The following is a 16578-nucleotide window of genomic DNA, read 5'->3' as shown; positions in this document are numbered from 1 at the left end:
GCTGGAAATAACAATTCTAACATGGCCTAAAGCTCACATGAGTCAATTCTGCCTAGTACAGGGCCTTTAAACCGTTTGTCCTGGTGCTGATACCCCTTAAGGACTTCTTGTAACTGTTTTCTCTGAGCTCCCTGCTGCCTTAATGAGAGTGTAGTGCTGTGTAGTACTGGGAGCATGAATCCAAGAGAGACATGTATTTTTCATCTGATGTTATATCTGCCCATCCTCGCCTGTGTAATGAAGTACGCTGTAATTTTGGCACAGACACGGCTTTCAGATCGCTGCAGTTTCTCCATTTCCATTTCCAGCCCCCCTGACAAGCTGTCCGGCAGATGTCTTCATCACAGATATTTTAGTCTGATGCTGAGATGGGCAGGAGATTGGCGCAGACTGGAGGACTGGGAGGAGGAAGAGGAGGAGGAGGAGGAAGAGAGGAAAAGGGAGATTCGCTCGAAAATGGCTGCTACCACAGATACCGGAGCGATCCAAGCGAACGTAGCGTCAATATAAATACCAAGGTGTATTTATGAGCTGTGCATTGATGGTTAGAGTACTTTAGTCATGATGGAAGTGCTATTTTGGGCCTGGATGTCCTCCTTCTGTATCTTTGGGTTTTCTTGAGGTATTTGAGCTTCCTCCTACGGTCGATTTGATGAAGAGATTTGTTTTGAAACTTTATTTTGTCCTTGTTTGCCAAAGAAACCAAGAACAAAATGAAGACGTCAAAGAAATCAAGATAAAGTGGACTGATGTGTGTCTGGAGAGGACAGCAGTTATATGGGCGGATTTGAAGTCAAATTCCATGTTAGGAATAAGAATATTTATTAACGAAATAGTGAAATAAAAACACCAGAATCTTGTAGCTGATGAAGAGCTGGTTAATACGAACATTTTAAGACCAAAATGACAAGCCTGACATTTTTCAATACAAGCACATGGCAGACACTCCACTAGAAAAGTCATGCAGTGCACCTTTAAATAAAGTTCTGAAAAAAACAAAACAAAAAAACTCAACATCAAAATCTCCATGAACACCCCTTTCTTCGTGAGCAGGGGGAATTCTTGGTGTTCGATCTAATTGGAGTAATGTTTCTGGATGCGTGCAGTAGCCCGGCTTCCTTCCCCCGTGTGCGTTGTCGGAGGCTCGCTGGCGGACCCCTGCAGTGAGCGCGAGGGTCTGGTTGCCGCGGCGACGCGGGGGACACAGCTGGGTCTGGAACGCAGCTGCAGCCCGATTGTGAATCAAGCACCATTGTTCTCCACAGTGAGGCCGGCACACATCACAGGAACACATTCAATGGTTCCAAAGAGATTCAGCGCAGAAAGAAGATGAAAATAACTTGTGGAGACATTATTGGTGAATAATGAAAAGTACATAAAAGAGATTGGAATTATGGGTCATTAAATTATACTTGCTTTGAGACTTTTATGCTTTTTCTACTATTTTAGTCAATCCACTTGCTGTAATTGCAGTAGATGTAATGGTTTAAGATTAAGGTGCACTGTGTAACTTTTTTGGTGGTGGGAATCTGCCTCCAGCTCGTCTCCATGGAGATATTGTTGCTTTGATGGTATCGCAATAACATCTGCATGGAGACAAGCAGATGGCGAACCCTATCTCCACCAGAAAAGTTACATAATGCTCGTTTAATGTCAATCTCCATTGACAAATATTTCAAATGCTGTGTTGGTTTTGCCATCCATTGGTCTAGAATGAATGCAATTAATGATCTAAAACAAATTATATCTTTTAAATGGTAAAAGCGCTCAGATGTTGCTTATGGACAACATCACGCTGGGGGGTGTTCTACATGCATCTCTATTGGCGGAATGTTCATCAGTTACCATGGTGACAAAAAGACAAAAAAGATTTAAGAGCTGAAAAGTCAAGTAAAACTCACATTTTCAGGAGCCTGTGATCAGTACGAGCGTACATGGTCTTGTTTTTGTGAGCCTGACTTAACTGAAAAACAAATTTTATGTGTGAGAGAGTTGTTTAACAGCACAAATAATCTCACCTGTTGTAGAGCCAACCAAGTCAGCTCTATATGTGGACAGATTGTGTTAAAATAAAGCTTCTTAACTCTAACGTGAGTAACAGAACTTCCAACAGAGCAGTGCTTCCAGTTAGCATGACACCTCTAGGGATTGTTGATGACAGAGTATCAATAACAGTAAGCAGAAACCCATTACTAGGCCATAACAGAGAATGAAAACTGTCTAAAAGTTGAAAGGGCTGGTGTAGTGTAATCAAAAAGTGATTTAGTTGTTAAACCTTTGAAGAAACCTGCTCTCATTAACCTCAGTGTGTCCTGCTTCGTTCACGTCTCAGTGTGTGGTCAGGTTCAGACTCTGGGTTATGAGACACTGCTCCTGACGTCGAGGCCGCGACATCATTAACTCCACATTAGAAAAGCCAAGGTGACGAGATGCTGCTGTGTATTTAATCATTTCCTGACCCTTGAGTCGTACATTCACACTTAGATAGTAGCAGCAGTTAGATTGTTGGTACTTTGCAGCTGATGTCATCAATATTACTTGCGGGTGTGTGATGCTAACTGAAAGTACTGCTCTGTCTGAAGCTCTGTTACTCAAATGGGCTCTATTCATGCTTATGTCACAACCTAGAAACGCGTTTGGAAACATCTGATTACAACTTCAGTGCAGTTACCGACACTGGACTCACCGACCGATTGTGATCAAACCCACTGAAGTAAATGTGATCGGCTGTAAAATTAAGACTGCATAGGTATGTGCTGTTTGGAATCATCTGGAATTTGGCGCCCTCATCTCTTCTAATCGCATGTACCCAGGGCGCACAGAGCTGTGTGTCAGAGGGGAAGTGATGAAAACTGATGTACACTACCGGTCAAAGGTTTTAGAATACCACACGTTTTACAGTTTTTTATTGTTTACTGTTTACTGTTGACCAAAACATATTCTAAACTTTTCATGCAAGTGTCAACCTTTTTCAGAAATAACAGCTGAACACACTCATGGCATTCTTTTTATAATAGAAATCAAATACTCCTCAGAAAGTTCTTCCCAAGTCTGTTGCAGAAGTTCCCATACTTGTGTGACACTTGTAGGTTGTTTGGCTTTGGTTTAAGTCTGGAGACTGTGCTGGACACTCCATGTTTTCAAGCTTACCATCATGTTATTTTTTCCTGACGTAGTTTTGGTATAGCTCGGTCTTGTATTTTGTTATCTTTTATCTTTTTTTTTTAAACCTCTGGCTGTTCAGTTCTTACCTTTGTACCATTTCAAGCTCTTCATTGGACTTGCACAACTTAAATTGCAATGAATCAGTGGAAAAATTAGGGTGTTCTAAAACTTTTGACCAGTAGTGTATGGTTGTAATTGTTGTTTAGCCGAACATAAGAGAATGCTACAGTGACATGCAGATGAAGAAAACTGGGCCATTTTCTAATTTTTCCTAGAACAGAGCCCGCCGGAAGTTGTAATCGCATCTTTCCAAACGTCTCCCAGGTTTGTGACGTAAGCGTAAGCCTATAGACTTGAATCTGAGCCTTAATTTGAAACAGTCTAACCAGAAAGAGATGCTTTAGTTAGTCACTCACACCTTTTTGTTGAAAATCAAACACCTAAACAGGTCCGTGCACGCTCGTACTGATCACCGGCTTCTGAAAATGCGTTTTAATCCATTTAGTATTTTTTTTCTTGAGTTTTCAGACCATCTTAAAGCGTATTTGTCTGTGTTTGGTAATGTTGTGTAACCATGGCAACTTGTAAACATTCATAAGCCATAAACATACAAGTAGTACATCCCCAGCATGATGTCACTGCAAAGTATTAATACAAATATCTTGCTCATTATTGGCTCGCGAGTAGTCTATTTGCAAAAGAAGATGTCAGTAATGAGTTCTGTTATTGCTGGATAGAAGATTACATTGACTTTAAAAACCAAACGCGTATTTGAGGGCGATCATTACAAAAACCACAAAAGGAGAAATTGCTTATTAACGGATTATACTGGGTTAGCAGGGGGTTGCAAAAGTCCCAAATATAGCACAAAACAACAACTTAATTCCCTCTGCCTGGAAACGAAGGACTTGACATTTCAACAGTCGGGGGACACATTGGAAGAGTGGTTCAGCCATTTTTTTTTTTCTTCTTCTTCTTCTTTTCTTCCTCCGTCGCCAAGACAACCTCGCATCCAGCCTGGGAGATTGAACTTGTAATGACTTTAAATACCATCCATTGTCTCTTAACACACGGCAGCTAGGTGCATGCAGGATTGCTTTGATTGAGATTGCGAGTGTGAAGCTGACGGGATAATTTTTCCCCACTTGAAGAAAAGTAGGGTCAGAGAGACAGCCTTTTTTTCAAAATGTCACAGGAAGTAATGAGATATGAATCATTTTTTGTCACCGTATTTATCGCTAAAAACAACAGGAAGCTGAAGCGTTGCAAAGTAGCGCTGTCCTTTTCTTGTCACATCCGTCTAACTGCCAGTTGTAGTCACTTCTTTTTTATTGGGACTATATCAGTTCCCTCACAACATCACACACGTTTTGGCAAAGGGATTCGCAATTAGCATATTCATGAGTGGAATACAGTGGAAACTTTGTAGCGACGGGAGACGTTGGGAGCGAGGGAGGGATGGAGTGGAGTGGGTGGAGGGAGGGAGGGGTGGATGCTGCGTTTCCGATGCGTTTGTTGCGGAACAGAAAAAGCCAGATGGCACGGTGACTTTGAGAAAATCCAAAATTAGGTGTGTTTTGGTGAACTTCACGCTCATTGACGATGTAAATGGCTCCGTCAGACAAGTCAGGGAAGACAATGCGTGCGTGTGCATGTGTTCGTTTGCACGGTGTGTGTGTTTGCAGCGTCGCCACGGAGATGGTGTTTTGTTGATTGAAATCGGTGCGATACTTGAGGCTTTATTCTGACTCTATTGGTTCTGTGTTGGAGTCATGCATATATTTAGATACTTGTAACCTTGAAAATGGATAGCAGTACTGCCCTTGGGAACAAATAGATAAATTGAATACAGAATTACCAGTATAGCTGTATATGCTATTATGTTTGTGTAGATATAGTGGAAAATGTATGTTTTAAGTTGTTCTTTGAGTAAAAAGTAGCAAGTTGCAATGATACTAGTAGTTTTATTATCTATTCTTGGTTTCAGCTTTGTGTCTAATTGGCAACATTTTGATGACTTTTCACGATTCAGAAGAAATATTAATTTGTTTTGGTTTGGTTTCTTATTGCAACGTTTTCATGACTCCAAAACCCATGGATGGTTTAATTTTGTTTATTTCATTATTTGATATTTTACCAAGTTAGTCACTTGAGTACACCTCATTAATGTGACGACCTGACCAAGAGGCTCCATAAAACAGCAGAATACACACACACGAACACACACACCAACACCAGCCAACCATAATCTGAAACAGTGAATTGTAACATGACAAAAACTTCTGCAGATTAAAGGTATAAAAGTGTTAAAAGTATGTGCACTGATCCTGTGAAGTACTCTGGATTGAGTTTAGAAGTCGACAGAGGTGTAGTTCAGTCTTTATTTGAAGGGACAATGTACAGCAACATTAAGATAATAAAAAACAGATGTTCTGCAGCAGATTAGAGCTGAACAGCAAGTTTCCATTTGCCGTCCATGATTTACAGAAATCAATTACACAATATAATTACATTCAGTCAACAATAAGAACAAGTCTCACTGTCGCTCTCTGTCACGCTTCATAACCCAAACACACTCACACAATATCACACATGCACAATGCAACCACATAAAATACATATTAAAGAACTCATATTGTGCTTGTGTCTGTTCTATAGTTATAATCTATAACCCCTGGATCATTGTTAGAATTTGCACATTTTAAGTCACAATTTTGCAACTTAACCACAACTTCAAGAGGGTGGTAAATGAGAAGAGGAAACAGCTATGACATGGTTAAAAGATGTTGCATAGTATGTCTGCAATAATTTACCAGTTTGAGATTTACTATTGGATCAGTACGTAGTTTTAAAACAAACTAAAAACAATATACAAGTTATAGTGTTGTGAAGCAGTACAGCCATAGTATAAAGTCATAGTTGTTGGGTTGTTGTAGAAATAATAAAGGAAGAATAATAAAGAAATAATAAGTAAACTGGAGCTAATTGTTGTAGCAGAAATAGTATTGATTATAATTCCAGCCATCCTAACTATAGTAGAGATCTGTCTTTAACTACTTTCTCCATCTTTCCTGCTCACTGTTCCAGCTGTACACTTTACACGACCCTATTGTCCTCCACTGGACCAAAGCTAATGAAACCTCCCTCTTAGTTAAAGGCCCACGTGGATGCTCGCCAGATAGTGACTCTCTTTACATATACTCTCACCCTTATGTTTCAAAGAGGAGACTATCTTCACGTTTAACAGCAGCCCTGACTACGTGTTAAGTGGAAGTGACAAAACAGATCAGCGACTTTGTAAAGAGGATTTTGATAGTCCATATTGTACAGCTATCACCCACACTCAAGTCTTATCAGGAGGCTTCTAAATGCTTTTTAGCTTGGAGCGTCATTAGCTGTTTAATAGGGTTAGAGTGCTGCTAATTGTACACAAACCAATCTCGAACATTGCAGGCAGTAATTAATTTCCACTCCTGACATGATAAATAATGGCCAATTTGTTATATATTATAGGAAGGTAGCAGTATGCTTTCACTGCAAGATAAAGAACACATATTCACTGATTTATAAAGTAAAAGAGTTCTAATTACTTTAAATTTGCAATGAAATTATGCAGTTTTGCTTTAGAGGTTCTATATTATGCAACATTGACTCTTGTAAGCTTTAAGCTGTGTTAAATGCTCTGTTCCACCTTGTGATGTTATGAAGCGGTAGTTTTCAAGTTAGCAGCTGCCCTTTTACCTTTAGTTCAGTAGAGATTGGCAATTCCAGGGCTGAAATTATACACATGATTCTAGCACCCTATGAGTACCTGCAAATAGTGCTGAAATGGGCGTTTTTTTAGCATTCTGAATTATACTGAGTGAGGGCTCTATGGGAATAATGCATTGTAAAGAAAGCACTTTGGGTATCTTGAAAGGCACTATTGATACTTTGCAGCAACATCATGTTGGGGGTGTTCTACGTGTACTCTAATGGTGGAATGTTTAAGAGGTACCATAGTGACATAATGCAAACCTTCGCAAATACAGACAAAAATGTTTTAAAACCATCTGAAACCTTAAGAAAAAAGTTTAGGTATTTAATTTTCAGTAAAAAGATGAGAGTGACTTGTATTAGAAAAAAACTCATCTTAAAGTCCAACAGAGCCTCAGATAGAGCAGAGCCTACAGTTAGAATCATACATCAGCTGCGAAGTATCAGTATAAACAGACATTATTTTTACTGTAAAGTTTTTGTACAAGAACTTTTAGTCCGAGAACACCAAGACTTTAGTACACAAAACCAAACCAAACATCTGAAAAAGTGTTGCTCAAAGAGTCCAGGGCTGTAGAATTGATTTTACAATATGGCTTTTATGGCTGGATAAAGAGCCAGACTTGGACAGGAGGGTTTACTGATAATAAATGTTTGTTTTTCAGACCTGGTGAGGCGCTGGTGCACTCTGGAGGGGGGCTTTCTGAGTTACTATGAGAGCGAGAGGAGCCCGACGGCGCTGGGCAGAGTGGACATCGCAGAGGTGGTCAGTGTGGCGGTCAGCAACACAGAGACCATGACTGGAGCTGGGTACGAACGTCTGTTGTCACGATGCTGAAATTTCAAACCCGATCTTGATATTAAAGGTCTTATATTACGCGAAATTGACTCTTTTGAGTTTCTAGCCATGTTATAATGTTGTTTCCTCATTAAAAACATACCTGTAATTTAGTTTTGTTTCATTCACACATATTTAACACACAAACGCTGCATATTTAGGCTGAGTTCTTCAGTGTTCCTTCTTGTGATGTCATGTGGTAATACAGGAAGTGCTCCACTGTGTTTTTAAATGCTAGATGTTTTCACTATTTGTATGATTTTTAGCCCATCTTTACTAAACAAAAGTTAAGAGATAGCTGTTAAAATTCAGCTAAAATAGTGCTCCATGACATCACAAGGTGGAAAAGAGCATTTTGAGCTTTAGAGATGTAGACAGACTAATAATAAAGAGTTACTCAAATATGTGAATGAAACAAAACACAACTCCAGGTCTGTTTTTAGGAGGTAAAAGCATTATATATATTCACAAGTGTCAATTTTGCACAATATTGGAGCCCCTTTTAAAGAAGACATTTGTTTTTTTAAATATACTTACTAAACTGTAAGTTGATTAGTTTCCCTTTTGTTCATTGTAAACTGCACTATTGGTCTAAAACCATTAACTTCCTGTTTTCTATCTTTAAAAACTACATTTCCTGCCTGGGGGTCATATAAGTACAGAACAGTGCACAGAAATAGGAGAAGGAAACAGATTTTTTTTTAGCCCTCAAGCCTCAAATCATTCAAAACACAACTCTGATTAAGCTAATAACTAAACTTGTTTTATTTTGGACATAAAGCAAGTTTTGCAAAATTAATTCAAAAATGCAAATCAGCCGTAGTGCCCATCCTGAATGAACCTAGTGAATTTACGCCGCCTTTTCCTCCATACACCAGTGAAATGACTGCCATAAATCCAGCTTCACCAGTCACTGTCCGTGCACGATTAAAGACACACGGGCCTCACACATTAAAACAGATATATTCTCATTAAATTAACTGTAATTGATTGATAGCTCTGGTTCATACAAGTTTAAAACATTTCCACACCCTCATCATGCGTCCCCTTAGCATAATCTTTATTCCACCATTATTCAATTTAACTGGAGCTATCAAGGCTTTACGACAGTTATATTTCCTGTTTACTTGAGCAACGCTGCGTTCGCCATTTTAACTGCCCCCGCCCCCTTTTCACAGCTCTGCAAAGTTGTTATTTATTTGCAAACTTCCGGTGACTGCAACACTTTTATTTCAGATGCCCTGGCCTTTCTCAATGGCTTTGGTGTTCACTGCAAAAACTAAATTGCATTATGTAACTTTTCTGGTGGATGATCAGTCAAATTTTCTCAGTGGAGATGTTATTGCTTTATCTGGAATGTTTCAGAGTATAGCATTAAATTCCATGAAAAAAGAGGAGAGGTAAGCCCGCTCACAGTCAGAATTTCAGTTTTTTAAGCTATAGAATCATCTGTAATTGAATAAATGTAAGGTAGAGCTGTTGAATGTCATACTGTGGAACACTCCAGACAAAACAATGACATTCATAGAAACAAGCAGGTGATGAATCCCCAACTAAAAGTTACACAGTGCACCTTTAAGATTACTTGAATTAAGAAATTTTTATCATGTTTTGAGTAAATTTTACTTGGTAACTGAAATTATCTACCAATGAAACAACACTTTTTGTACATAAATATGAAAATGTCTTGCTACTCTTAAAAAGTGCACTACATAACTTTTTGGTTGGGGTTCTGTCACCTGCTTGTTTCTATGGATATGTCATTGCTCTGGCTGGAATATTCCACAGTATGATATTAAACAGTTCTACCTTATATTTATTCAATTACAGATGGTTTTATAGCTCAAAAATACCTAGAAAAACAGGCATTCTGACTGTGAGCGGGATCACCTCTCCACAGATCTGACCTGTAACTTGGTCTAGTTTGGTCTCTGTAAAGGTAAAATTGTTTAATAACATACTGTGAAACATTCCTGACAAAGCAATAACATCTCCATGGAGAAAAGCATTTGCTTGAATTAAGAAAAGCACACTCCATTAGTAGATAATTTTACTTGTCAACTTGAATCTACTCATATAAAGTCAAATGTTCTTAAGTAAAAGGTGCACTGCGTAACATTTCTAGTGGGGTCCACCATGTGCTTGTCTCCAAGGAAATGTTATTGTTTTATCTAGAATGTTCCACAGGATAGACTAAACCATCTCTATCACAACTATCACAAGAGACAAGCGGGTTACAGCACTATTCTACATTACAGTTCAGATCTGTGGAGAGTCGCCCCTATTCACAGAAGGAATTATTATATTTTTGAGCAATAGAAACACCAGTAATGAGTAAATGCTGAATGGATATGTTTAATGTCACACCATGGAACATTCCAGGGAAATTCCTTGGAGATAAGCATGTAGCCGACCGTCCATCAGAAAATCCATCATTTTAACTTGTTTATTGCTTTTTGCAGTGTTGCTGTTTTATATATGCTAATGTCCAGTGATTAAACATACGGCTTAATGACTCCAGCAGATGTTCTGAAGAGCCAAACGTGCTTTTATTTGTAAATGTTATTTATACTGCAGCTACCAGCACATCTGGTCAGTGCTAAGTGCAACCTTTATTATGAAATGAACCACCATGGCAGGTCATAATGATCATTTCTTTAGTCATACAAAGTGCATGGCCTCGTTTTTATGCCTTCTCTAAATGTTTGAGCCATAATTGAAATATATTGCATATTTCTAACTAGCATTTATGAACTATCAAAGTTAAATGTGCACTGTGTTACATTTTTGTTGGAGGGTCCCCCATTAGCTTGTCTTCATTTAGATGTTCCACAATATGACATTACACGCATCTAGCTCCATAAATACAAGCACCATCAAGCCAAGTTACAGTTCAGATCTGTGGAGAGGCAAGTCCACACAACGTTCAATTGCAGGCTTTTCAAGGTATTTCTAAGCAATAAAACACTGATAATTAAATCAATGCAAGACAGATGGCGTTAATGCCTAGCCTGATTGATCAGCGAGTTTCACTTCTTAGAAACCGTCTGACCTTGCAGTGTTAGAATTCGTTCCCTCCACGGTAGGCGAGTACTTTTTTAATTGAACCAATCGCTGCTATTTGGTCATGATGTATGTAATGCGCTGGTAACGAGGCTAACTGGTATATTAAGCTTTTCCCAAATCCTGTAGGAAGTAGGGCAATAACATCTTTCCTCTTGATAAAATTGACAAAACATTCTCTTGTTCCAGTTTTAAATCCTCGATCTTGGGAATTGTTGCCAACACAGAATGTAGTCGCTCTTCGCTCTTGGCTAGTGCCTGAACTCGCACTTCTTTGCGAACCGTGTGTTCTGATTCCTGACCTAGTTGCTGGAGAGAAATGAAATTGAGTGGAGGCACTAGGTGGCACCAGCCTGGCTAGTTAATGCCATACAAAATTTGCATTCTTATGTGAGCAGGGTCATATCTCGACAGATTTCACTTGAAACTTGACCTGGTGGTGCCATTTCTTGTCTCCATGGAGATAGACAAGTTTAATGCCATACTGCGAAACATTCAAGGCAAAGGCAAAGTTTTTCAGGTGTAGAATGAGCGTCCACATCACTCAAAACTGAGAACATAATTAAAATTTGACTAATTGTGCTGCCCTGGAGTGCAAAAAATGTGAACAGTGATCAAAATCTGGGCACGTACTTTTTTTTTTTTTTACAGTTTTTTAATTCATTTTTTAACTTTGAAATTTCAGTCCACTGATATACATTTTTATGGCTAGTCTTGCTTTAAATCCTTTTGTTCAGTTACACAGTGGCTACATTAAAGATTTTAGGTTCACAAGTGCAAAAGAACTGTCAAATATAGCCTCTTTTTGCCACTATGATGAGCTGAATAATCCAAACGATAATTTCTTTTAGCCTTACAAAGCAGCCATTTCTGTTATGCATGGACTTATAGGTCACAGTGAAAGCCTATTATTTCTATGTGTAATACTTTGCCTCCATAATGGCGTATGTTTCAGTAGATTAAACTCTGAGCCGAAACTTCCCAGCATGCCTCTGTGCACGCGGAGGGAGCGGGCTCACCTCACCTTTGGACTTCCTCATACATATTAACGTATGCAGATGGCGCAGTTATACCATCAGCCTATCGTGAGCTCCAGGAGGTTGTAGGTGCCACTTCCATTAAACGCAACATTTGGGTAATTTGAGCGTAGCAAGAGGACACCGTGAATTACAGCGCGTCCCTGAACACATCATGAAGTTGTGTGAATATTACAGAAAAGCCCCGCTAAAGGTATTAATGCAGGAGGGAGAATGTTGGGCGATGATAAGTTTTTCGTTTTTTTTTCCTCCCCCAGTCATCTGCCTGGTTAACAAGAACATTTTGTGCTAAATTTTGACCTTCAATATCAAGTTAAAAGCTTTGAAATGTAGCTTTCGTTGACTTTTTTGGTATTGCAGCATTGCACTTGAAATCGCAATGACCTATTCTCAGACAGCTGCCAAAATGGAAATTCTAGTTCATTTTTTCCACGGATATGCCATTACCTTCTGATAGAAAAGTGAATTATTTATCCATGCAGTCTTTCTTTCATATCTTTGTACATTTCAGAGGTCATACATTTATTTTTTTATTTTTTTTTTTTTTTTGTCAATTCTAAAACCTACTACACAAGCAACAATTCTGGGTTTTATGTAAAGGAACTGGCCAGACATATAAAAACCTACTACTACTTCGCAGCATTCTCTGGGGGTGTCATACTAACTGAAGGCTCTGCTCTGTCTGAGGCTTTGTTAGGCTTTACTTTGTGCTTTATTTTAACACAATCTGACCAGAAAGAAATGACTTAGCTGGAACTACAACAGTTGAGCTGTTAAACAAGTCTCTCACACGTGAAATGACAGGTGCAAGCACAGACTGTAAAAGAAGTGGAAGTGTGATGTTTGGTTCCAACTAAATGAAGCTCACGAGGCTGGCAGTTACAAGAGTAAATTTGGAGCCGAGGTTCATATTAGGTATAGGAATTTATTTATGGACAAAAGCAAAACAAAAACACGAGAGCAGTAGGGCTGGGTATCATTAAGAAGTTGCTGATGCGGTACATATCTCGATACATAGGCCACGATACGATACAGTGAGCTTTTGATTCAGTATGATTCAATACAATATATTTCAAATCGACTCAATATGGCCCAGTAAAAAATAAAGCCTAACTCATGGCTGTGATACTAAAAGTCTTTGTTAAACCACTTCTTGTGCAAAGTTAATATCAAACACACTAGGGATGTAACAATAACCGAAATATTGTGATATCGTATCGTCAATTATATCATGGGCCATCACAATATGCCGAATTACAAGTCACTTTGCTTAAATTGTTATGGTGCAGCAATAGCTAAAGAAAAGACAGAGGAAACTACATAGACCATGATCGTTTGCTTCATTTCAGTGTAGACTACAAGCAATAGTACTTAGCAATTCTTGTCAAGGTATTTTAAAAGGAAAAAGTGGCATATTAACAGTTTTGTTAGCTTCCATAAAATATCACAATAAATATTGTACTGTGAGATGTATATTGAGAAAATATCGTACTGAGAGATTTGGATATTGTTACATTCCTAATCGTAAGCCTCCCCACCATATCATGAGCTTCCCACAATATCACAATAAATATCGTACCATATCGTATCGTGAGGCTTGGATATCATTACACCCCTAAAACACACCCATTTTAATCTTCAAAACTGTGAAAATGTGAAATGTGTTGCATTGGAAAAAGTTTCCTTCCTCCAAACAAGCAACCAAAGCAAAGCAAACAAAACTGTAGCACTGGAACAAAATAATTTAATAAAATATACCAAAAAAATACTATTGTCGATAAATCAATACAGCAACCCACGATATCGATACTGTATCATCACATTAAAAGACGAGGCTCATTGTAGCAGTAGAAGGGTGACGTTTTTCAGTGTAAAGTCAATTGGTGTCGATATCGCTGGGAACACCCCCATGCTCATTTCCTAATTGGAAGAGGAAATGGAAGAGGTCACCTATGTCAATTTATGTGCACAGCCTATACAAACTAATGTAAGTAGCAGTTTTTCAGTTACTTCCACTCACCATTTTGCTGAAATCAAACTCCTAAACAGGACCACGATTGCTTGTATTGATCACAGACTCTTGAAAATGTGCTTAAACCAGTCTTAAACCTTTTTTGACATTGTTTGCTCATTGTGTCAATATGGTAACTCCTAAACATTCCACGATTACAGACACATGTAGATCATTCCCAGCACGATGTCCCTGCAAAGCAGCAATACATCACAAGTAAGCCAAACTCTAAGAAATAACAAAGTCCTGTGGGTTTCAGCTTTATTCATCTTTATCAAACAATAACGGTTTTATGCACGAAGCACCTCAGGAAATCAATCAAAATGAACAAAATCACTTTTTATGAACGCTTTTATTATGCATTGTGTTTTGTTGGCTTTCACACACTAATTTAATTAAGTTTATTGAATCATATGAAGAGGCAATATGCTCATTTGGCTTACAACATCTACTGTACTGTTAAAGATTGGGTTCAAAATTCCTAACCTGGAACTTAGCAATATGGCTTCTTCTTAATTACAATCTGTTAATAAAAGCCTAGTCAATAAGCTCCATATTTAGTTTCTTTAGGAATTCAAAAGAAGTGTCAGTAATGAGGCGAGATCAACTGGCTACTGCTTCCATCTAAAATCCTATACTAGATTCATTAATATGGTTTTTATTTATTTATTTTTATGGTTGATGGCCATTTTTAAAATCCAAAACATCTTGATGATTTTGATAGCTATGATAAATTAAAAACAGGTGGCACGGCAGCACTTCGCTTCACTGCAGATGGTTGCGAGTTCGACTCCTTGGAGATACTCAGACTGTGTGGAGTTTGCATGTTCTACTGGTGTCTGGTTGGTAGGGCTGGGTATTATTAAGAAGTTGACGGCACGATACATACCTTGATACGTAGGCCAGGATACGATGCTCTTTTTCGATATAGTGCCCTTTCGATTCTATACGATTTGGTACGATATACTTCAAATCGATTCGATACAGTTCAGTGAAAAACAAAGGCTAAATCATGGCTGTGATACTAATTCCACTAAGTCTGTGCAAAGTTAAGATGAAAAAGTCCCATTTCACTCAAAACAGTGAAAATGTCAACACAATTGTAGCTCTCACACAAAATTATTTAGTAAAATATACCTAAAAATACTCTTAGCGATTTATTGATACAGCAGCCCACAATATCGATACTGTATCATCACATTAAACAATATGATATATCGATTTTTCAATATTTTTGCACACCCCTACTGGTTGGATTACTTGTACTCTTGAGCCTATTTCCTGTTTTTTAAAGGTCCTATATTACGTTAAATTGACTCGTGAGCTTTAATTATTATTAGTCTGTATACATCGCCAAAGCTCAAAATGCTCTGCTCCCCGTTTTAATTTCATGAAGTGGTAGTTTTCAAATTAAACGGCTACCTTTTACCTTTTGTTATCTAAATGATTCCAGTGAAGCGGCATGTATCACCACATGACATCACAAGGTTTTTATGTGCTTTTGAGTGCTTTCCTTTTGAAAGAAGAACTCTAAATAGGCAGGGTTTGTGAGTTAAACTTGAGTGAATTAAACAAAACACAACTCAAGGTATATTTTTGTTAACAATAATTATAACATAGATCAGAAAATAGTGTAATATGGTGAGTGACTAATGTTATTTGAGAGGGTCTTGTTTAACAGCACAACTTAGCAAACCTACTGTGGTGGTGGGAAAGCTCACAATCAAGAATGTAACAATATCCAAATCTCTTGGTACAATATTTTCAGGATAATCATCTCAGGGAACAATATTTATTGCAATATTTTGTGGAGGCAAACAAATTGTTAATATGCTACTTTTTCCTCTTAAAATGACTTGACAAGACTTAACCCAAAGAACTAAGACTTAAAAGTGTCAGAACTGTTATTTCTTCTACACTGAAATGGAGCAAAGGATCATGGTCTATGTAGTTCCCTCTGTCTTTTAGCTCTTGCTGCACCATAACTCTTAATTTAAGCAAAATGACTTGTAATTCAATATATTGTGATGGTCCACGATATTATTGTGAGAACTTTGACTATACGATATTATGATATTTCGGTTATTGTTACATCCCTAAATTCAAATTGTGTTAAAACAAAGCTCAGATTAAAGTCTAACTTGAGTAACAGAGCTTCTGACAGAGTACTTAGCTTCACATCCCCAGGGAATGTTGATGACATCAGCTGCATATATTAATAACAGTGGTCAGCCCTGACAACATACACAGATACACAAAAATGCAAATACCTGCCTGATATATGAGCAAACCAATGCATGTGTCTATCTCTGTTCTCTTCCCTGTAGCATCATAATATGGTCCCAGTATGTTTGTGGAGGTTTGTTGGAAACAGTATATTTTTTTGGTCATTATTTTGGCATCTCCTACACCGCTCTCTGCCAGTACAGTCCCTCCCCATTAGGCCTCCCATAATGCATCTGTTGTCCTTTTCCATAGCTTCACTTGCTCCCCTCCCCATAACCTGCTGGAGCTCGTCTCCCAGCGGAGCCCCTCTAACAAGCACAGCGCACCTGCCGTCAGGAGCCCGGAGGGGGAAGTGAGCGCGCCCGGGGTCAGGCCAGGGCACACAAACATCCACATCATTCCCCTGACACGGAGAAGACCGCCGCTCACTCTGACCCCACCGAATCCCAGCCCTAAACTCCCGTCCGGGCAGCGTTTAGAGC

The 16578-nt window shown here is 38.6% G+C and overlaps 1 protein-coding gene across 1 annotated transcript in view; it reads left to right on the top strand.

The window, feature by feature from the left end:
* Window positions 1-16578, top strand: part of arap2 (ArfGAP with RhoGAP domain, ankyrin repeat and PH domain 2) — a 192902-nt gene that overhangs the window by 122514 nt on the left and 53810 nt on the right. The window contains 1 exon segment of the mRNA XM_055156121.1: window positions 7587-7731. Coding sequence (XP_055012096.1) covers window positions 7587-7731 — 145 coding nt within the window.

The sequence above is a fragment of the Boleophthalmus pectinirostris genome, unplaced genomic scaffold, assembly GCF_026225935.1.
Source record: "Boleophthalmus pectinirostris isolate CB_2022bp ecotype Guang Dong unplaced genomic scaffold, ASM2622593v1 HiC_scaffold_20, whole genome shotgun sequence".
NCBI classification, from domain to species: domain Eukaryota; kingdom Metazoa; phylum Chordata; class Actinopteri; order Gobiiformes; family Gobiidae; genus Boleophthalmus; species Boleophthalmus pectinirostris.
Note: the sequence above shows the minus strand (reverse complement) of the source record. Positions and strands in the feature narration are given on the sequence as shown.